This window comes from Tinamus guttatus, unplaced genomic scaffold, assembly GCF_059628265.1.
Source record: "Tinamus guttatus ecotype Peru unplaced genomic scaffold, ASM5962826v1 Tinamus_guttatus_pri_ptg000308l, whole genome shotgun sequence".
In the NCBI taxonomy this organism is placed as follows: domain Eukaryota; kingdom Metazoa; phylum Chordata; class Aves; order Tinamiformes; family Tinamidae; genus Tinamus; species Tinamus guttatus.
Genome location: NW_028288842.1, coordinates 5,004,036 through 5,024,774, shown reverse-complemented (window position 1 = coordinate 5,024,774; position 20,739 = coordinate 5,004,036). Strand labels below are relative to the sequence as shown.

General features: G+C 36.9%; 1 protein-coding gene across 3 annotated transcripts in view; it reads right to left on the bottom strand.

Annotated features, from left to right (window-relative positions):
• The window catches only part of EPS8 (EGFR pathway substrate 8, signaling adaptor), a 124,363-nt gene that overhangs the window by 39,748 nt on the left and 63,876 nt on the right, over positions 1-20,739 (bottom strand). For 2 of the 3 annotated variants that reach the window (XM_088528431.1, XM_088528433.1), the window contains exons 3-6: positions 11,406-11,496; positions 10,527-10,600; positions 3,866-3,916; positions 1,980-2,047 (exon numbers count right to left, since the gene is read on the bottom strand). In XM_088528431.1, the coding sequence (XP_088384557.1) occupies positions 1,980-2,047; positions 3,866-3,916; positions 10,527-10,600; positions 11,406-11,467 (255 nt within the window). In that variant the 5' untranslated portion in view covers positions 11,468-11,496. The remainder of the gene's footprint in view (positions 1-1,979; positions 2,048-3,865; positions 3,917-10,526; positions 10,601-11,405; positions 11,497-20,739) is intronic. The other variant, XM_088528432.1, reaches the window with a different exon arrangement.

The following is a 20,739-nucleotide window of genomic DNA, read 5'->3' as shown; positions in this document are numbered from 1 at the left end:
TAATTTTCCCTATCACTAGGCAGCATCAGCAGTTAAATTACTGTGAAACAGCAATACAAATAATTCATGAAGAAAAGCATCTTTGTATAAAAGAGCCTTTGTACATGACAGATATGTATACGATAGATCCTATCTGTCCCTATCTGACCCTATCAGTAAGCTATGGGGGAGGTTGTTTAGTTGGTAATGTCAGTTCAAGTCAGCTGAGTTTTGTAACTCGCTGTTTGTCATCCCCTCATTTTCTCTCTACAGTGAGTAGTTAGGTTTCTAGGCATGTTCTGTCACATTTCAGGTATCACAAGTAGAATTAATCTTAAATATTAATTAGCTTTCTTGAGGAGTGAAAACCTGTCTCATTTGGAAAGCTGACTGCAGGAAGCAGCAGGAGAAGCTTCCCAGCAACATCCTGCCAACCTCCGTCTGACCTGGAGCATGGCCATCTCTGTAGAGCTGCCAGTGGGCACCCTGAGGACAACCATGATGGGTTTGCATCTGACTGGGACACGTTATGGGCAAGCCAGTTACTTGTTTCACATAGACCATAATAGAAATGTAGTTTACTATCTATTTTGTTCACCGTCAGCTTGGAATGGTCTCCAGAGGCAATGGTCTAGAAGTTAAATACCACCTTACAGGCATCACCTCAACTCCCTACCATTATGATTTTGATAATTTGATAATTAAGTCTCCCTACCATTATGATTTTGATAATTTCTTCTTCAAACATGTCAAACATGCATAACAACCTATTTCAGTTTTATCCAGGAAAAATAAAGCCAAGCTTCACATTTTTATTTAAGACTTAGTGACGTTTTTCCAAGAAAAAAACAAAAAGTTAATTAATGCCTGTGCACTTATCTTCTAAACAACCTGAAATAAAAGTATTGAGTGTTCTTTCTACTATATTGGAGGATAATAACACATTTCCATAATGACAGACAAGACGGCAGATGTGAGCTGCACATGATCAAAGTATTTAAAGAAGTTACATAAGCAAACTACACTGTCTGTTCACACAGGAATGCTTAGGTTTCAAATACCAGTGCTATTTTCTATGCTAGCAGAGTACCAAAACCGTTATGCAGACAGATACGTAAAGAAACAGACAATGAAAAGAAGCACAAATAACTCCTTTGTAAGCTGATCACAGGGCGTAAGGAACTGAAATTAAGACTCTTCTGACCATGATTTAACAATTTATATTTAAAATTCTGCAAAAATGACCTGTGAATCTATGGCATTTTCAAGAGTCAGCTTAACTCACAACACTTTGACAACAGCAGCAGAAAGTCTATCTCAAAGTAAGAATGTCTCAGCATTGCATCCAGAAGTGCTTAACTACCTACAGGCACCCAGGCTTACTTTGCTGGTTAGTTTAAATATATTTAATTCTAGACAGAATGTGACAGCCATATACAGTAATTCTGCAAAGCAGCTTAAGAGAGGAAGCCATATATTTTTCTTTCCACATGGGGGAAGGATCGGTTCAGGCAGGATGCATTTCACTGCTACCTAGTGGACTCTAATGGAGATTTTGGAGGGCTAACAGTCAGCTCTTGCTAAGCACTCTGGCACCTCTGATGATTATAACTAGGAAAAGTATTTTAAATATCATCCAGTGTGCCTCACCAACAGCACAGAGCTTCTCAGCTCCGTGTCAGCCTTGGAACAAGGCTACTTCAAAGACAGGGCAGCTCAGCACACTGAACTGTGATCCCACTGAGAAGTTCTGTCCGTTTGCCACGCACGTCTCTGCTTGTTTTCTACTACTGGATAATTTCAGTTCATTATGGCACAGCTACACAATTTGATGCATTTCAACGTAATCTGTTCTGAAGTGACCTCAGGCTAGCAGTATATTTTGGAAGATTGATATGCCTTCAAGCCTATGTAGCCTCAGAAATCACACAGGCAAAAAAATCAGTGAATATCATCAGTGCAACTGAGAGATCTAATTGATGTTTTGCTACTCCTCTCACCTCCACATGGTAGTGTGATGTTTCAGACACGCTGCTGGCACTGTCCCGTGCATAGTTCTTTCTTTGTTCTAAAGAAGAGGTGAGAAAAGAAAGAACAATTATTCATCAAGCTTGTTATCATGTTGCATTTGGGGTATTTCTTCAAGACACTTAAGACCAGCTGTGTATACATGAAAGCAGAAGATGAGTTGCTGTTAATTTTTGCGATTCAAAAGAGAAACTTTCACCCTCAACACAGTCTAGCACAAGGATAATACATCAACAACATTAGAAGAGAGACACACAACAGCTACTATCTCTTCAGGTAGTCAGGATGCAGGAGATGAACAGCACACCCATTGAAAATACTTGTGAAGCCCGATTAATTAAAACCATCAACTTCCCACTTTGGTAGGGGTATAAAACTAGTATCGGGCTTACTGTGCTTGTATGAATGCACTTTAAAATCAAAAGTTTTCACATTTATACATATAATTCTCCTGTTATACACTGAAAATAACAAAACCACATATAAAACAGACCTGATGTATCTTTTATTTCCTCCTAAAGCAATCCTTTTTTTGAATAGCTGTTATATAAGTAAGCAGGAAAGAATGAAGGGGAAAGAACCCAAAAGCTACAACAGAAAAATACATGCTCAATATCTCTATATAAAAATACTTTCCAGCTCAACAATGCTGCAAAATCAGAAACATCATTTACCTTTTACTTTAAGCAACAGATTGATATCAAATCAGGAGGAGGGAGGGGAAACTAAAATGCAAGCTGAGAACACAAAATCCCCACACCATAAAATAATGATTTTAAATGAATACTGAAATAAGATTTTCAGCTTCAATCGATAGATAATTATATGAAACATTTGGAGCTCTCTCTCCCCATAATCACTGAAGTGCCCAATCTGCAAACACCAGGAATTTTGCCTTAATAAGGCAGAAGCTAGAAAACATGTCTGAGAAGAATCCAAGGGAATTCTGTAGCAGGCAAATGTTCTCATTTTCATGAAATATCTTCATTTCTGATTTTCAATTAAAATGGGCTTTTTGATCTTATTTGGAAGGAAGTATCTGACGTATACACAACATACATTAATGTCATCACATCCAGTTGGACTGCTTTGAATAAAGCTACTTTTTTCAGGATCAAAAATGCTAAGTACTACCAAACACATGTTCTGTAATCTACAGGGGTCTCCAGTGAGGACACTAAAATTCAACAGAAGTGTCCACTGAGCAAAGAGGCAAAACAGAAGGTATTTTGTAATCAGAGTTCCTTTGTACAGGAATCATTTAGGTGTAGCAGCACCTCAGTGCTTCAGAAGCCCAGACTCCTAGCAGGAAAACAAAGGCCCTCACTTATAGAGATGTCACTTGTAGAAGTATTAGACACACTGTGCATTTCTTTACTTGTCAATATGCTTCATAACTACCCCTCATGATATAACCTCAGCTTTGTAACTAAAGAAAATATAGCTCCTGAAATCATTTCATTGCTTGAAGGCTACCATCAAGACAGCAAGCGTCGCTCACAGAAAAGAGCCGTTCGGCTGCTTTGCAGCCGCTACTCAGCTTGCTTCAGCAAGGTATGTCTTTAGTACCCTCAGCCAATAGCAAAACATCATGGATTGTCAGAATTTTGAACATGAGCATATTAAAATAATGTCCATTTTATTATCCATTATTTATAAATCTTAGAGCAGAGGGTCCATATTAATTCCAGATGTAACTAATATTTCTGCTTTTGCAGCATATTACTTATGATGGTTTCATATTTTTTCTTTTTTTTTTTTAAAAAAAAAAAACACAATACACACATACATACATGTGCATACACACACATGCACAACCCCAAAGCAGCAGTCTTTGAAGCAGTATTTGACTTGCTACCTTTCTTTTTTTGTTTGGACGATGATCTGAAGAAGTATGCTCCATCTGTTCCTAACAAAGCAAAAAGCAATATCTAGTTTAACCAAATATGATTATTTGCATCTCCAGGGGGATCAATTAACGGACTTCTGGTACGGACTGTAAACAAATAACTAAATGATGACCATCAAGAAAGAAAATATGTTTAAAGAGAAAGAAGTTCCATCAATTGAATGCATGGCATATTGAGTTTGGCTTAGGTCCTTCCTCTTTCTGTCCTTTTTCAGTGAAAAGATCACAGTTTTTATGATGTTCAAGTAAATTAGGATAAGTTTACATCCCATAGTATTTGATTTTGTTTTTAATAAAACAATACTGGCAAATTTAGAGACTATCAAATAATTAAAAAGCAGAGAGTAACTTTTGCAAGACTTTCCATGCTCACAGTCACAGAAATTCTGTCCCAGGTTAGGACAGGATGTCCAAAATCAGCCATCACAATAGACAAGACGATGGTTTTCAACACAGAAATGGCAGTGTTTATATAAGAAACAGAGCTTTATGAACAATAGCAAAGAGAAGCTGGACCTGAGATGGAGAGCAAAATGCAGGAGATGTGCTACCAGCACATCCAGATAAAAAGGTCAAAAATTCATCTAAAAGCAAATCCCATTATCAGAGGAGCGTGCACTATCAGTTACAGAGCATCTTGCTGTCGATCTTTTCCCTGATGGGGAATTAGCTAGCATAGAAGGTATGATTTTTGGAAGTCTATTGCCAATTTAATTCATTTACATATCAAATACAAGAACATTAAATAGATGACTTCCTTTAATGAACTCATTTACCTGGTTATGAGGAGTTTGCAACTTCTTGGAATTTAGTAATTACACTACCATTCTTGCTCTGAGCAAGGTATCCAAGTAACACAAAAATGCACATGCAATCTCACTGTTAGCACCTCATCACAACCAAGAGAATTTGAAAAACACAATTCATAAAACACCTACTCTTCCCTGATGCTGTCTGGGGACAACTTTAGTAACACCTTTCAATTCCATGCTTAATAATAATCTAAAAATCCAGCTTGCTATGCCAAAAGATTCGAGCTGCTCCAGCCCGTGTCACTCCTTGGTGTCCCTGTGCCAGCTGGTGCCACGTGCCTCCCCGGATGTGGTGCTACAGAAGACAGATGGAGAAGCTAGTGCTAGAACAACAGGTGAGAGGACGAGCCAAAACTCATTTCAGACACAAAGATCAGGAATTAAACAGCGAAATAAACCCCATGAGAATATGGACAGGGCATCTTCCTGAGTTCACAGAGATTTATCATGCAATAAACATTTATTTTTAGGCAGAAAGGAAGCAAAAACATAGGGATGGCTTGAGATGGGAAAAAAAGCAGGAGCAGTATGATTTTGCAGTACAGATAACCATATCAGACAGCGTGATGGCTCCAGTCTACTTCTTAAACAAGAACAAAAAAAAAAGCTCATAACTCCCTAAAAAACCTCCCACTTCCTTTCCATATGGCACTGTGGTCAATATTCTGCGCAAATACCAAAGTATCCAACATTTGCGAATCACCTTACCAAGGTAAGAACTGGGACTCAACAGTTAACTTCATGCCATGACATAAAGAACAAGAATCATAGAATCATTATGGTTGGAAAAGGCCTTTCAGACAATCAAGTCCAACCATAATCCCTTCAATGCCATGCCTACTAAACCATGTCCCTAAATGCCTCATCTATGTGTTTCTTGAACACTGACTCTTCCTAGAGTCTCCTCTTCTTCAGATTAAATAATCCCATCTCTCTCAGCCGCACCTCATAAGGTCTGTGCTCCAGCTCCTTCACCAGCTTCATTGCCCTTCTTTGGACACGCTCCAGCACCTCCATGTCTTTCTGGTAGCCCCAAACTGAACACAGTATTTGAGGTGTGACCTCACCAGCGCCGAGTACAGGGGGACGATCACTTCCCTGGTCCTGCTGGCTACACTGTTCCTGATACAAGCCAGGATGCCTTTGGTCTTCTTGGCCGCCTGGGCCCACGGCTGGGAACTGTGCATGTTCAGCCAGCTGTCGACCAACACTCCTGGATCCTTTATATATATATGTAAAATGTCTTCAGTATGCTTGGAAAAAATCCATTCAAAATTAGTTTGTTGATTTAGAAGCCCAGATCCAACTTTCACTTGTTGATAGGTGCCTTAAACCGACTGATGTTCAAAGTCTTCCAGCTTTTTCATGGACAAAGTTTGCTGCTATTATTACAAAGAGTGTCTTGGCATGGTCATTTTATTTATATAACTTTTTATATACATATAATATATGTATATAATCCAATATATTATCAATGCATAATCAAATACAGAAGTTTGCTGTTAATTACTAATATAAAATATTTATGTTTTAATGCATTTTAAAAGTTCTGACCTTTTTTTATTGCTTCCCACTCCCTTCCGACAGAACACACAAAATTACAAAACATCAAAAAAGGAAACACTGCAGACAGATGCAGCAGAACGGTAACACGACTGCTGAAAATAAAATATAACTGCATTGGCTTTGAGAAAGATTTTTTTTTTTAACTTTTCTGCAGTTCATACATTTGGTGACACTGACAGCCTACTTCTTTATGCATACAAACCACAGCAGAAGCAGGAAAATGTGAAAACTCCACTCGAAAAGCTGTGCCAATATATCTTCACTCTGAGCTTCAGCATAATTAAGTCTTCTACTTCATTCAGTTCTTGGCAACTGCAACTGCAGTTTTGTGATATATCTACTAGCACTGGAAGTGAACCAAGATCAACAACTCATTTTACAGGAGCCACCATGCAGTAGTTACATGGTAAGTAGTTTCAATTAGTATCTGAATTCAATTAAGCAGTTTAGAAGTAAAAGGCTGCTTACCATTACATACTTCAAATTTAGCTATTTGTCCCTTCATTCTGCTGACAGATGAATATTCTGTGGCATGTTTGATATGAAAATGCTATAATGCATCATTTTAAAAGCCCATAAAGAACACTGCTAAGACATTTTTTACCAATACCACTAATCTATTTAAAACATATGCTGCTGAATAATTATTATTAGATTGATACAAAATGAAAAAAAGTTAGAAAAGTGAAATGTATGTCATTCCCATGAACAAATAATCTATTAAAAATATTTTTTAGTGAGATGCCTCTTGCTGGTTTACATTACCACCTACTCTTTCTGTCAACCCACATAACAGCTTGACAAGTAAACCTGCATAGGATGCAGAAATTGCTGTTAAAAACTATCACTTGAGAATTTTGCACAGTTACAGTGTCTGCTTCTAATAATATCCTATGTAGTTGCTTTTTTTTTTAAGCATACTGCTAAAAAAGGTACAGTCTAAACTAAGAATGATTCTTTTTCAACATCAGTTTTAAAAGGCAAATGTTTGGAATAGGCTTTACTTCTGGTTTTGCAGAAATTTCTAAAAGTGGACTTTCATACTACTGTAACATAGTGCCTTCAGCCACCAGCCCACATCAGTCTCTTCACACTACTCCACTTCTGACCGGATACAAAGCCAGGAGACCTTCATAGACTTCCAGCCGCATGTATCCCAAAGCCTTTCAAAAGCCAGTTAATACACACAAACAATACAGCAACGTTTTCATATGCTAACAGGGGATATAACCAGTACTGCCAAATGGTCTATCTGGTATGCCTGCAAGAGTAAATTATTCATTGCAAAGTTTCAAAACACCTTGCCATTGCTGCCCTAACCCAATAAGATCACAAAAACAGGCATTACAGCAACACCACTCAAAATAGGAGGAGAAATTAGTTATTACTAGCAATGTTGCAATTACTAGCCACTGCTCTTTGCCAGAGTTCCCTAGTTTATTAACTCCTCTCTTAGAAGAGAGGATAGAAGCCAAAAGAATGAGCTGGTTGAATGAGGCATGAAGGCTTCTGCAAAGAGGAGACATTCTCATTGCAAACCTCATGCTTCCATTCCTATCAGTTGTACGGACTTTCAAAAGAGCATTTGACAGCATGGACAGATTTACACCACAGAACATCTCTCCATCTTATCTCCATTTAAGTTTCCATTACTGGCACGGCAGTCTGCAGTATATAGTCACTGCAGAAGTAGATGACCAGGGAACTGTGCAATTTGGCTGTCAAGAAACATAACTACATTCTGCCCCCACTGTGATCTGGCCATAAGCTAGAGAATATAGCACACAGCCAAGACAAATAGCAGCATCTGTAGTTGGCTAGTACAACAAAGTTCAGGCATTTCTAAGTAATATTACATCTGGCAAAGACAGAAAAAGCCTGTTCAAAACAGCAGGCCAAATAGGGCTCCAAACAAGTTATGTCAAATCTAACCTCCTTGAAAACCATGTGCCAAGCATCAATATTATTGCTGTAAATTCCTTTTCTGCTAAAAGGAGATCAAGTTAGGGGTCAGGCAGGGGGAGACACAGGTCATGAACAGGGTTTCTCCTTCTATTCATTAAGCTGTTGCTATTAAGAGAATCAATGTATTATTATTGACAGCAGATAACAATTCACACAACATGCTTATTCACTCACACATTCACTCAGTTACCAGGTTGCAGCAACAGCTGGTAGGGCAGCACGACACAAAGCAAGCTGGAAATGGTCTCCCTAACGTTTACTAAACTAGATTTGGAAAAGGAATTTAAATCCAAGAAAGTTCCTCTGAAGATAAAAATCATTCCCATGGGGAGCTAAAGAACACAGCTAGGTGCCTGTCACCAGGTTTCATGGCAGTGGACCAGTAGAGATGAAGAGGGTGATCTTCCAAGTTACATTTAAGCTTCTGAATCATTAGCTGAGGGAAACAGAACAAAGAGGGTTCCTTCCTTTGGTTACACCAAAATGGCACTGATAATGTTACAACATTGCAAAGGAACTAGATTTCTTTAATTATTCACATAGAAGGTATTTACACTTCTTGTCCTGTATTGTTAATGATATGATGGAAGAATTTTAGATTTAGGATAAAACTAAAAAAATCATGCATCATTAACAGTAGAGGATTCAATTTTAGTAATAAGGAGCATTGCAAAACATAATGAATGACACATCTAAATATCTTCCAAAACTACTTTTTTTTTTTTTCCCCAAAACCAGTTTCCAAAACCTATTCTTTAGAAGTTGGAATGCTCCAATTTTACATTTACAGACAAATAGTAAAGAAGCGGAGTGGTTGGTGAGGGCTTCACGTCTTTAGGGTCAAACAGCAAAACTGATTTTGGATCATCATTACACTGTCATTAACATGTGTTTACCCACCATAGGACTAATAGGATTGGGACAAGTACTTAAATGTGTCTTAACTCAGTGTTCAATCCCTTATTTCCCATAGAAGAAACAAGGGTGTATACTCAGAGAAGAGGCTAAGGGGCATACCCTCACCATTAACACTGGCCATGCTCCCATGTTAGCATGGCTGGGCGTTTAGATCCACACTCCCGAAACACCCAGCAGTCACAATGCACACATCAAAACCCACTCACTTGCCTGGATCTTTACTCATCACTGTATATGTCAAACAGTGGAGAGGGAAAAAAACAAAACAAACAAAAAACATACAAAATAAAACAAAAAATAAACAAACAAAACTACGCACATGAAAAAGAGCTTTGTTGCCCTGCTTTAAAAATTTGATCTTTAAAGTGCTTCACTCACAGCAAAACGGAGGTTTCCTCCCAGGTCTAGTAAAAAATATAGAAGTTGCACGCAATACAGCACAAGTACATAAAATTTCATGCTTTCATAAAGTAGAGTTAATGATCTACAGTTGGCAATTAACAGCTGGAAAATCTATTTCCTCTTTCTGAAAGGTACATATTTAGTCACATCCAATTATTGGAGTACTGAAATGTAATGCTGCTTCAGAAATCAAGCAGTATGCAGCTTTTTTTCTTCTGATTTATGTTAATATTTATAATCTGAAAACAGTTTTTGGAAAAGATTTTCTTCTACATTGTTTATAGAAGGAAGAACCTAGAACACAAAATTAAAGTGACTTAAAGTCATTAAACATCAGCTCAGACCTACACCACAGACCCAAGTCCCACTCACTAACCCATAATATGAGGGCGATTAAATATACATCCTTGGGTGTCTACTAAATCTGTATAACTAATAGCATCTTTCTTTTTTCTTTCTTCCTCTTAAGTGCTCCATAATAAAAAGTAACTTATTAAGTAATAAATAAGTCCAAAGTTAAATTTGTGACACTAATACAAGATATTTTTGTCCTTTTGGGTATCTGTTGCACAGAACATTTAAACAGAATCAAGAAACTGCAATAATGCTAGATAGGACAGACCCTCCTTGCTCCCTAACTTATCAGTCCCTTAATGTCTCTTGACCACTAGGTCCCTCCTAGTTTTCTGATAAATACTTCATAAACTGCTGTCTTAAATTAGCAGGTAGAAGCTCTGTAGTTAGTACATGGTCAAAACATCTTCTAGGGCGGTTATAGCTTTAATACAAATAAAATCATTTGAGTTATTTACACATATAAAAATATATGCATACCGACACATACACACACTTTTAGAATTGTCCAGAAAGTATTTCCACCATGACTTCAAAATCAACACTTAAACACATTTTTTACATAAAAGTTTAAAGAATTTACGTCACCTTACCGTAAAGAGCTTTTGCACTTGTTCTTGAACTCTGCTCCCTCTCTGCCTGAGCAAATGTTGGTGAGCCATAGCCACTGCAAAAACACATTTCTGGTTAACTTCTCATTAGGTGCATTTGCTACACAGAAGCAGGCACTGAAGAAAATCCCTGCTATTAAGTACATATACATATATCTACAATATGATTAACACGGATAATAATACTGAATACTTGCACCACACCATGGTGTGAAGAGGCATGTTCGCTTAGGCCCTCCTGAGAAACTCTTCTGTTACTCTAACAGAGCATCAGGCACAACAGGGGTGTAGAATACAAAAAAATGCTACCACAGTATTAATTATCAAAATCACTATCAAATAATAACAACAAAGACTACACCAAAGACTCCAATTGTGGTAGTGCTGTGTCTTTTTCCTGTATGCACAAGCACTGCTTGTTTTAAAAGTTTAAATTGCTTTCCATAAAAGACCTAAAAAGATTATTTTAGTACAACTAAAAAGGCAATCCAACTTCCTTCTAGCATAAAAACAAGAATGAGCCTCATCTTTAACATGAGAAAAAGTACTCTCTCAGTGCTAACCTTAAATAGCTATGGCATAAGATGACCTCTGTGAGTAATGTAGTATGTTATTGCTACAGCAATACATATATATTTTGTGCTAGGTGATTCCATTCAGCAATATAACTCAACACTTTAATACAAAATTCAGTCATCTGATAGCAGACAGCTAGCTTGGAAATTGCACCTTCTTTTACAGAAGCTGCCTTTGTATTATTCCAGTGATTTCTAATAATTACAGCTCTACCTGAAATGAAACCATAAGGAAGAAAATACAAATGTTTTCTCCTTTAAATGAAAATCCAAGGCAGAGGCTTACTTGATCTGAGGAGAATAACTTCCGTATCCACCAGGAGGGGTGTTTGATATATGTCCATTCATTCTTATTGTTACTTACTGAAGGAAATGATCTAGGAAAAGAAACAACATATGAAATTATGTCTCTTTAAAAAAAAAAAAAGAGTTTTTTCACAGACATAATGCAAATCTAATTAGAAAATTCTGGTTCAGATGGGAAAGAAAGTGCATCCACAAGCCCAACTGATATTTGTATTGTGGTGATGCCCTGAAGTCTTGTTATTTTTAATATATATATTTATATGTATTGATATAAACCTATCTCCATATTATCAAATTGCCCCAATTGCAATTAGATAATTATTGCTTCAAATAACTTATAATTAAGTCATTACTGTTGATAGAACAATCTTTAGGAACAGCTTTTCAAATAAAAGACTGACCAGACAAAGAACAATGTCTACTGCCCAAGTGAACAAGATGTTCCAAATGGCAACTTCAATGATAAGGCATGCTTGATTTTAACCTCAACTAATTTAACTTTGAAATGAAACTTTTGAGAAGAATTTTTGACACATTTGTTCTATAAAACATACCAGCTGAACACTAGAAACACTAGAAACACAACCGTTAGCACAAAGGAAACTTGTTCAGCTACCGTGGGAAGACAACCTATGCTGAAACAGTTCAAAGAAAGCATTGCAACCTTAATAACATGTTAAAAATGATCCTGGAAAATTACTTTAGTAAGTCTATATATAATAGCCATCACCAACCAAAATTACCACAAACAGCCTTTCATATACATCTATATATATGCATATATATATATATATATATGTACACACACACACAGATACATACACACACACAAATAATAATAACTTGGATAATTATATAATAGAGTCACGAAACAGAAGAGAGATTTAGCTCCACGAACCGCCAAAAATACATTAGATAATATCTTATACTCAACAGAAGCTCAAATTCCAAAATAAGCACAACCTGCCTTGTCATACTAAAGCCATCTCACAGTCAGCTTATTCTGTGGATCTCTAAGTTGATCTCCTGTCTTACTTAACTGTTCCCTTCCTCTTGCTTTACAAAGCAGCAGCAGCTGACTGTACATACTTTTTTTTAAAAAAATTAATCTACATACATTCTGCTAGTTTCCTCTTTTACACAAAAGCACAATCACAATCAAATTCTGTTCTCATCTCTGAAGTTTCTGGTCATTTCAAGTGATATACGAGCTGGCTTTGGTGGTCTGCACCACGTACAGAATGACTTTTTTAGGAATTTCTGACATCTCTCATCTGAGATGAGACAAGAAAAGCTAACTAAAACCCAGCCATATTGATTATATGCCACATGTAATCACGCCGAAGAGTGCTATGTTCCTGTAGTGAGCCCATATTTTATAATTTCATTTAGACTTTCCCCACCCCTCCACTCCCTTTTAGAATTCTGACTGCTCCTTGCAGAATGTCTTTGCTGACATACCTGAATTTACTTCCATTTCTCCTGCACACCTCCGAGAATACACACCCAACTTTGGAGTGTGTTTCACTCCTCTAAGCCACTTTATTTTATAGAGCACAGTTTGTTCTTTGCAGTTGTCTATGAAAAAAAAATCTTGGTCTGTGTTAAGTGCTGCTTAATTCACTTGCATTTACAACCTTTGGGAAGCATCCTGAAGTGGTCCCATGACTTGAACGAACAAATGCGTTTGTTTTCTCAGCAGAACTTGCCAGGTCACTGTGCACTCCCTCTTCCATTTCAGCAAACACGCGGATCAGAACCACACTGGCTGCTGTGCTCTAGGTCAGGCTGCTATCAAGCTCTCCAACATTTCATATTGGCTATCTGTTCCTACCATCTGCAATATTGGTTTTGCTATACTATTTAACCATTTGTCTGGTAATTAGATTTCCCAAGATGGATCAGATTCAAAAAAACATAACCAACTTATGCCTATTGCTTTCAGTATCTTCCATTTTGTACATTTTCCACACATGCTGTTATTATGATAGCATCTATTTAACAATTCCATTGGTCTGAGACTTTTATCATATAGTTACGTGATTTTTTTTCCATAGTCATATTTGTTACAAATTCCTCAATTATCAACTTTAAAGCTAGATCTGAAAAAAATGCAGATATTTAGACTCAAAATGACTTTATACCTCTGACATACTATTTTTTATTCTTAATCTGACATACAGTTGGTTTGTTATTTGCACTCAATTTTATGAAAGTGGTGAAATAGATATTTTATTTGGAAGCAGTGTAATATATTAGAATGGAAAGCTTAACGTCTTTGACTTTAGCATAACATTGTGAGTTTTAATGCAATAACATTGAATTTATTCAGCAGATTTTTCTTCCTTTAATGGGAAAAATATCTTTGCTAAATACTTGTCAACTGTACAGCACAACACCATTTATAGTTTACAAGAGAAGCTTTAAAATTCCATTGAAAATCAAGAGATAGGAAAAATGAGAAGTCAGAAATATTGCTATTTAAAGAGACAAAAAAGCTTGTTTTCAACTTGTTCTCATCTGAACAACCGCAAAGAAGTTTGAGGTTCAGTTATAACCACCACATTCTATTTGACAACTTTGAGTTAAGCCAACAATATTTATTCTTCTGCATGTAACTTTCCATTACTTAAAAATTTACATCCTTTTGAAATCCTGAGATGACTATTTTAATATCTCCATTATAAGAGCCTACAGAATGCTCCTCACCTCTTTCTTTGAGAAAGTTCCTGAATGTGAACAAAACCAAGGCCCTTACTGTCATTATTTACATAAAAAAAAAAAAAAGCTATTTCTAATATTCCCCCAAAGCAACTGGACAATTTCAGCTCATTCAGCCTAAGCATTTCTGAAAAACGGTTTTTGAAAGCACTTTAAAATTTTTTACCAAGTACATACTGGACAGAAGAGAAAAACCTAACAGGATACCATAATGTTTAGCATTTAAGATTATTATTTATTTGTCCAGTTTTTGTTGCTGTATTTTGCATCTGAAATGCTCTTTCTTCTCTTACACCTCGTCCTGTAGCAAACATCAGCTTGTGTGTGCTGCTAAACCATTGTGATTCAGAGTCTATTAATAAACTCAACTTCCTCTTTAATCTTCCCTTTCACCTTAGCACAGCAATTCACAATAAAGTAAGCTGGTGTCATGGACCAAGATAAACATCCTTCAGAATTAACCATATCAGTCCTCCAAGTCAACCACGGTTTACCTCTGAATACGTGCAGGAATGGTCAAGTCTTCCTCGGAAATTTAAATGAAGTACAGCCTACATAGAAGAATAAACTTTTAAAAATAAAGGGACTAAATAAGGATTGCAGATAGATAGATAGATAGATAGATAGATAGATAGATAAATAAATAAATAAAAGTAAATACTAAATCCTTTCCCAGCATTTTTGCACCCTAAAAGCATCAGAGACCGTAGGGGGGAATCCATCTATGGCTTCTCTGCTGCCATCAGCTTTATCCTCAATTTACTGGTAGCAAGCAGCAATATAAATGGCAAAGGAACAGCTTTCGCAAGAGATTTCACATTTCTGAGAAACACATACTGTGGTTTTTTTTTTTTTTTTAACTAGTTGACAGTTACAGATGGTATAATCCCAAATATGGATGTCAATACAATTATACTGGTTGAAAATATTCATTAGAAATATGGCCATATGCTAGCATGCTTGTCATCTTTTCCATCTTATAGTGCAGTGCCTAATGGATGCAATACAATGTGTGTGAGAACAAGCTGAGAATTAGACACCTTAAATGTGCTCCCATTCAACTGGCTACATGAGTATTTGACTATAAATTGAAAGGTAAAATCCCTCTTTTTTTTAATTCTTTTCAGACACAGGCAGAATTTTTCTAATTAGAGAAAATAACACATTCCAGAGATTTCCATTCTTTTGCACTAATCCTGAATCAATCAGTCCCAGCCAACAACAGAACACAATACCATATACAGAAGAAAAAAATGCAGCTTAATGGCATGAGTATTTTAGAAGTGATGCTATAGGAGACAAGAAGAAGGGGAAGGGTTAAGAAGGGAAGGCTATAGAGAAGGAAAAGGAAAGCCAATAATGGCTGGAACAATAATTATCTACCGATTAAGCAAATGTTATTAGTAGCAAGTCATTGTTACCACCTGCCCCCAAAAACACAAGAGTTCTTCCTCAGCTAGATAGCAAGCATGGGCTGCAATTCCAGCCTAAATAAAAACAAGTGAACTATTGCAAGGTAATGCTTATCTGTAGCAGATTTGACATTGTATCAGGGGCAGAAAACCACACTCTTCCTCCACCCCTTCCCTTCTAAAAAGTATTTATGGAACAACAACAACAACGACGTATTCCTGTTACAATGCAACTCACTATGGATTCAAGAAAAGTGTCTAGTATCACTGGCAGTTCAGCTCAAACCTCTTGCTATATATATTTAAATGCATCACTAGCATCACACAGGAGGCATGGGGTGGGGGGGGAGCAAAAAGGCTGTCTGGCTTGCAAGGAGGAGGAAAAATTGTAGAGTAAGAGGGTGCCCATCTTCTACCTGCCTCCAGGCAGCCCTTAATTGTGCCATTGCACAGCCAAGGTGTTTTATGTCTTCTGGTAAATTGCTTCTGGTACTAGCAACCAGTAGTTTAAATTAGGCACTGTTGTTCAGCATTGTGCCTGAAGTTAAACACCAAGATGCAGCACATAAATGCACTTCAATAAGCATCAATTTCAGTGTAAAAAAAAAAGAAAAAAAAAAGGTCACTAGCAATAATTCACTGCACTAATGAAGACTCATCCTCTATGCATTAATATATTAATATTGTTTGGAATTTCTCTGAGACAAACTGCTACTGTTTAGGTTAGTAGGAGGTTCAAAATATGATGTTTTCCACTTTATTATGGGCATTAGATTAAGAGGACTTTGACCAAACTTGGTCAAAAACAAATAAACAAACAAACAAACAAACAGTAATGGCAAAATCACATACAGAATTTAAAGTCAAACACTGCAAGTCACGAGGGTCACCTACGTGACGCAGGTAGGTCACCCTGTAAGACAAATCACTAGAACTTCCTTGTACGACCTCTCTGGCTTTGGTCCCCTGTACCTCTTTCAAGACACTCTATTAATGATGACAGGTCTGAAGCTTTCTGAGAAAAGAAGAGGTACTCTGGCACAGCTACCTGTCTCCAGGTTTCAAACTTCAAGCAAATACATTAGGTAAAACAGTCATAGCAAAAACTTTTTGAAAATGCTGTTAACTTTCAGATCTCATCTGGGTTTAGACTGCGACTTAATATATATCAACAAACATGAGAGGAGGCAGGGAGGATTAATCCAAAATGTCTCTCCTCAGAAAGCTGAATTCAAAGTCAAAATATTGTGTAACAGGATAGAGGCGAGGGGGCCATGGTATGATCATGACTGATGAAACAGCTAGGGCGAGAGCAGGGGGAAAACAGCATCATACAGAAGAGGACACAGGGCCAAGGAAGAGGAGGGATTTTCAAGCATTTTAACCTATGCCAATGCTGTTTTCTCAATTTGAAAGTGTTTTGATTTTCATTGACAGTTGAGGCAATACTTCTCACCCTTCAGCAAAAGGAGAAGGCTAAATGCAATAGAAGTATGCATTTCAGTAGAAGGAATAACACAGATCTATTAGGAAAACTCATATATCATAGAAAAACACTGAATATGCTAAAGCAATTCCATCCTTCAGGAAAAGGACTGTTAGCTGAAAGAAACATCTTCCATTTGGAAAAATAACAAGATAAAAAGCGCCTTTTTTTTTTTTTTTGGCACTAGTATATTTTCTACTGAATCATTCTTAAGGAAATATTCCAAAAAATGAATTAAAATAGGAATGTTTTATTTTGAGAAAAAAGTAAAACAGGAAGCCAGAAAGGAAGAACTGAATGAATAACTTTCAGATAGATCCTCTTAGGTTTAGTTCTTTTTGTTGCCACAGCAATAGAGAATCTGTTGAGAAAGGGCCCCAATGAGGCATAGTAAATATTCCCATTCGTTTCCCTCAGGTCTGTGGCCACAATTTATAATCAATTGTGCTGACAGCAAATTGAACAACTTTACAACTATAAAATCTTCAAAGGCTTTAAAATCCCCATTGTAACAAAGGAGCGTTAATAAATACGCCAGCACTAAAACCCCCACTCACTGCTGTTTTTTAAATAATTTTGCAGACACTGCATAGGTGTAAGACCAGATCTTGCATTAAAAAAAAAAAAAAAAGACTAAATAGGAAGGTGACTATGGAACATGAAAGAGTTGGTAGGAAGAAGAAAGGGATTATAATGCACCATAAAAATCAAAGTGTCTGCTCAGTACAACTCAACTACTTGAAGAGGACCAAAGAAGACACAATGCTAAGAAAACGGGTCACAGTTTTTAGACAGCTACTGGCATACTGCATCAGAGCTTACCTTGGTACCATCTAGAGCACCCCTGGAACCTCTAACACTTGCACAGACTCACAGAAACACAACGGTGAAATAGTTAGCACAAGAAAAGCCTCATCTCCATTACTAGCTTCTCCTTTCCAGTGCTGAAGGAAAAGTTATAAAATAGTTCCCTGAGAGAAAGCTAGAAACTACAATTCTTTACTTCATCATACACTTTAAACCCTATAATATCAATTACATCTACTTAAATTTATTATCAACAGTGTTCCTCAATTTGTACTTGGCTTTTATGTTTGTTCTGTTCTTTTGGTGTTCTGTTTTAACCTGATTTAGAATCACAGACTAGTGAATACAGCTGAGTTAGCACAGACACCACTGTTATATTTCTGTTTTCATCCCTTCTAATTTTTTCATTTTTTCCTCCTATTCCTTTCTATGTCACACTTGAAACTAGATTATCAGATTTCAAAATAGATCATTCCAGACAGTGATTGAAAAGTCAGCTTGCAGTGTACAAGTGATGAATGATTGATTTGACTTTAGAAATGAAAATTTGCAGAAAAACTTAAACATCAGTGTAGATGGGTCAACAGAAAATTCAGCAAGAAAGCAAGCATTGTGGTCTCAGGCATGGCGGGTGACATCACAACATTATCTCTGGTCTCTACACAGACTCTCATTCCAGCCACATTAAAAAACAACACAACACAACCCACACACACAAAAAAGGTGATATAATAAACCAGAAGAACAAAACTAGTTTGCATTAAAACCAATAACTAGTTACTTAGAAGAATCGATTTCTAGATTAAATATGGCAACATAGGTAAAGTTGAGTAGGAGCCACATTCACTGGTTTCTTATCTTAAACCTTCAAAATTAAATCAGTACTCATGAGCCACAGGATCCTTAGATGATGGACCCACCGTTATTTAGGGGATCTTGATCTCTTCTACCATATTGTTCTGATTTCCAAGTCTGAAAAGCCTCAAAGTTTACCTAAAAAAGGGTGGGTGCTGAGTGTATTATTGCAAGATTTACAGTCTGAGGTGTAAAAAAAACTTTTTCTACCCAATTCATTTAAACAGAAAATGCCATTTTTAACTAGAGTGAATGAATAGGAAATATCTAAATTATGATCAGACCATGCCAAACAAGCAATGCTGAGATGAGAAGCTTGCAGTGAAACTGAATGGTAATGTTAACTAATGTTAAACTTTTCTTTTAAAACTTACTAAATAAGCACATGCTATTTCAATAACACTGCACAACTCTTAAAACTTCCCACTTAAGACAGGGCTTCTTTTTTACCCAGATCAAATAACATGCAAATAAGGCAGTAAACAAAGCTTCCCAAGGCTGATATGCAAAAGTTCATGACTTCAAGTAGGAAGATTTAAAGAAACCACCCTCACCACAATTTTGGCAGGTTAAAAAAGTTTAGCAGTAGAAGAGTTAGTACAGCACTCATGCTTTCAGAAATAACTTGGAACATTCTTTTAATATTTTTCCATACGCTCGCAATGTCGCACATAAATGACTACTAAATTAACACAAGCTACCTGGAAAGTATTTCAATTCGTAATTATTAAGTCTCCTGGAAGGGACCAGATTCTTTTCTTCTCACATATACACAAAACTCAGAGAAGTAATATTTGTCCACAAAACTATGAGGTTACATAGCTGCTGTATAAAGCAACATTGCTGCTGAGACCTGCGACTCCAAACACTGTGCCTTAGCTTGCAGCACATGTTCACCATTTAACTTCAAAGACGTTCATAAACTTCAAAAACCAAACAAGGTATGTTATCTTTAAAACTTACCCTTACAGGAATCCCATATCCTTCAAACTCAGGGACATGAGAAAAAATAATTTGTGTTTTTAATCCACCAGGAAAAAACACTGCTTCTATAAAGTTCGTATCTATGTTGCCATCAACTGATAATAATCTCTTGTATTTTTCATTAACAATATGAGACCATGAAAAGGATCTCATATAGTAAGATAACAACAGAAACAAAGCTATAAAGATTCTGGAAGCAGGGTAGAAGAGAGAAAAGGCAGAAGAAAACAAAATTAATTTTTAAAGAGAGACAGAGAATAAGTTACACTGGAAGCTATTTTAAGACCTAAGTACAGACTTTTAGGAACCCTCTTCATTTTCCCCATCTGGAAGGCAAAGAAAGAAGCCACAATATCCTCACTCAGGGGTGCAAATCGAACTGAGATACTCCATTTATTGCTCTCAAAATAAACAAATGACTTGTTACACTGGAAGAACACATTTTTCCGAGTGTATTGGAATATTACTTCCTGTCTCCCCCATATTCCCAATTCAAATCTCCCATAGGCACCTAACAGGAAAACTAAAATCATTTTCCATCCCACGGTGGGGTGGAGATGTAGAGACAGAAGAACAGCACAACTTGTTCACCTGCACAAGTACAGCAAAGTCAAACGGCCACTTCCCCCGTAGCAAAGGGCCTTTCCCTGCTGCTTCTCATTCCAAGCCAGGCATCTGAAACAACAAGCTTCAAGGACAACTTCACCTCACCTAGAGTTAAAAACAGCCCTATGACTACACACAGCAAGATGCCTGACCTTGATCACACAGCCTAGGCAGTTCACAGCAGTTCCAGCAATGCAGTAACTCACCTGCATCCAAATATCACCTGGGGATGCTTGTTTGGGTTACCTAAGATTTTGAACATCCATTTTTCTTTGCATTCAATGACCGTACAAAAACTACTACCATAAATGCTAAGCATAACGGATTAATCTAGACCAGGACTACAATTATTCAGCACAAAGTGACTCAAGTGTAAAAGTCCTGAACTGAATCACAGCTGAATGATGAACAAAGTCGCGCCCTGTGATTGAATAAACTGTGTC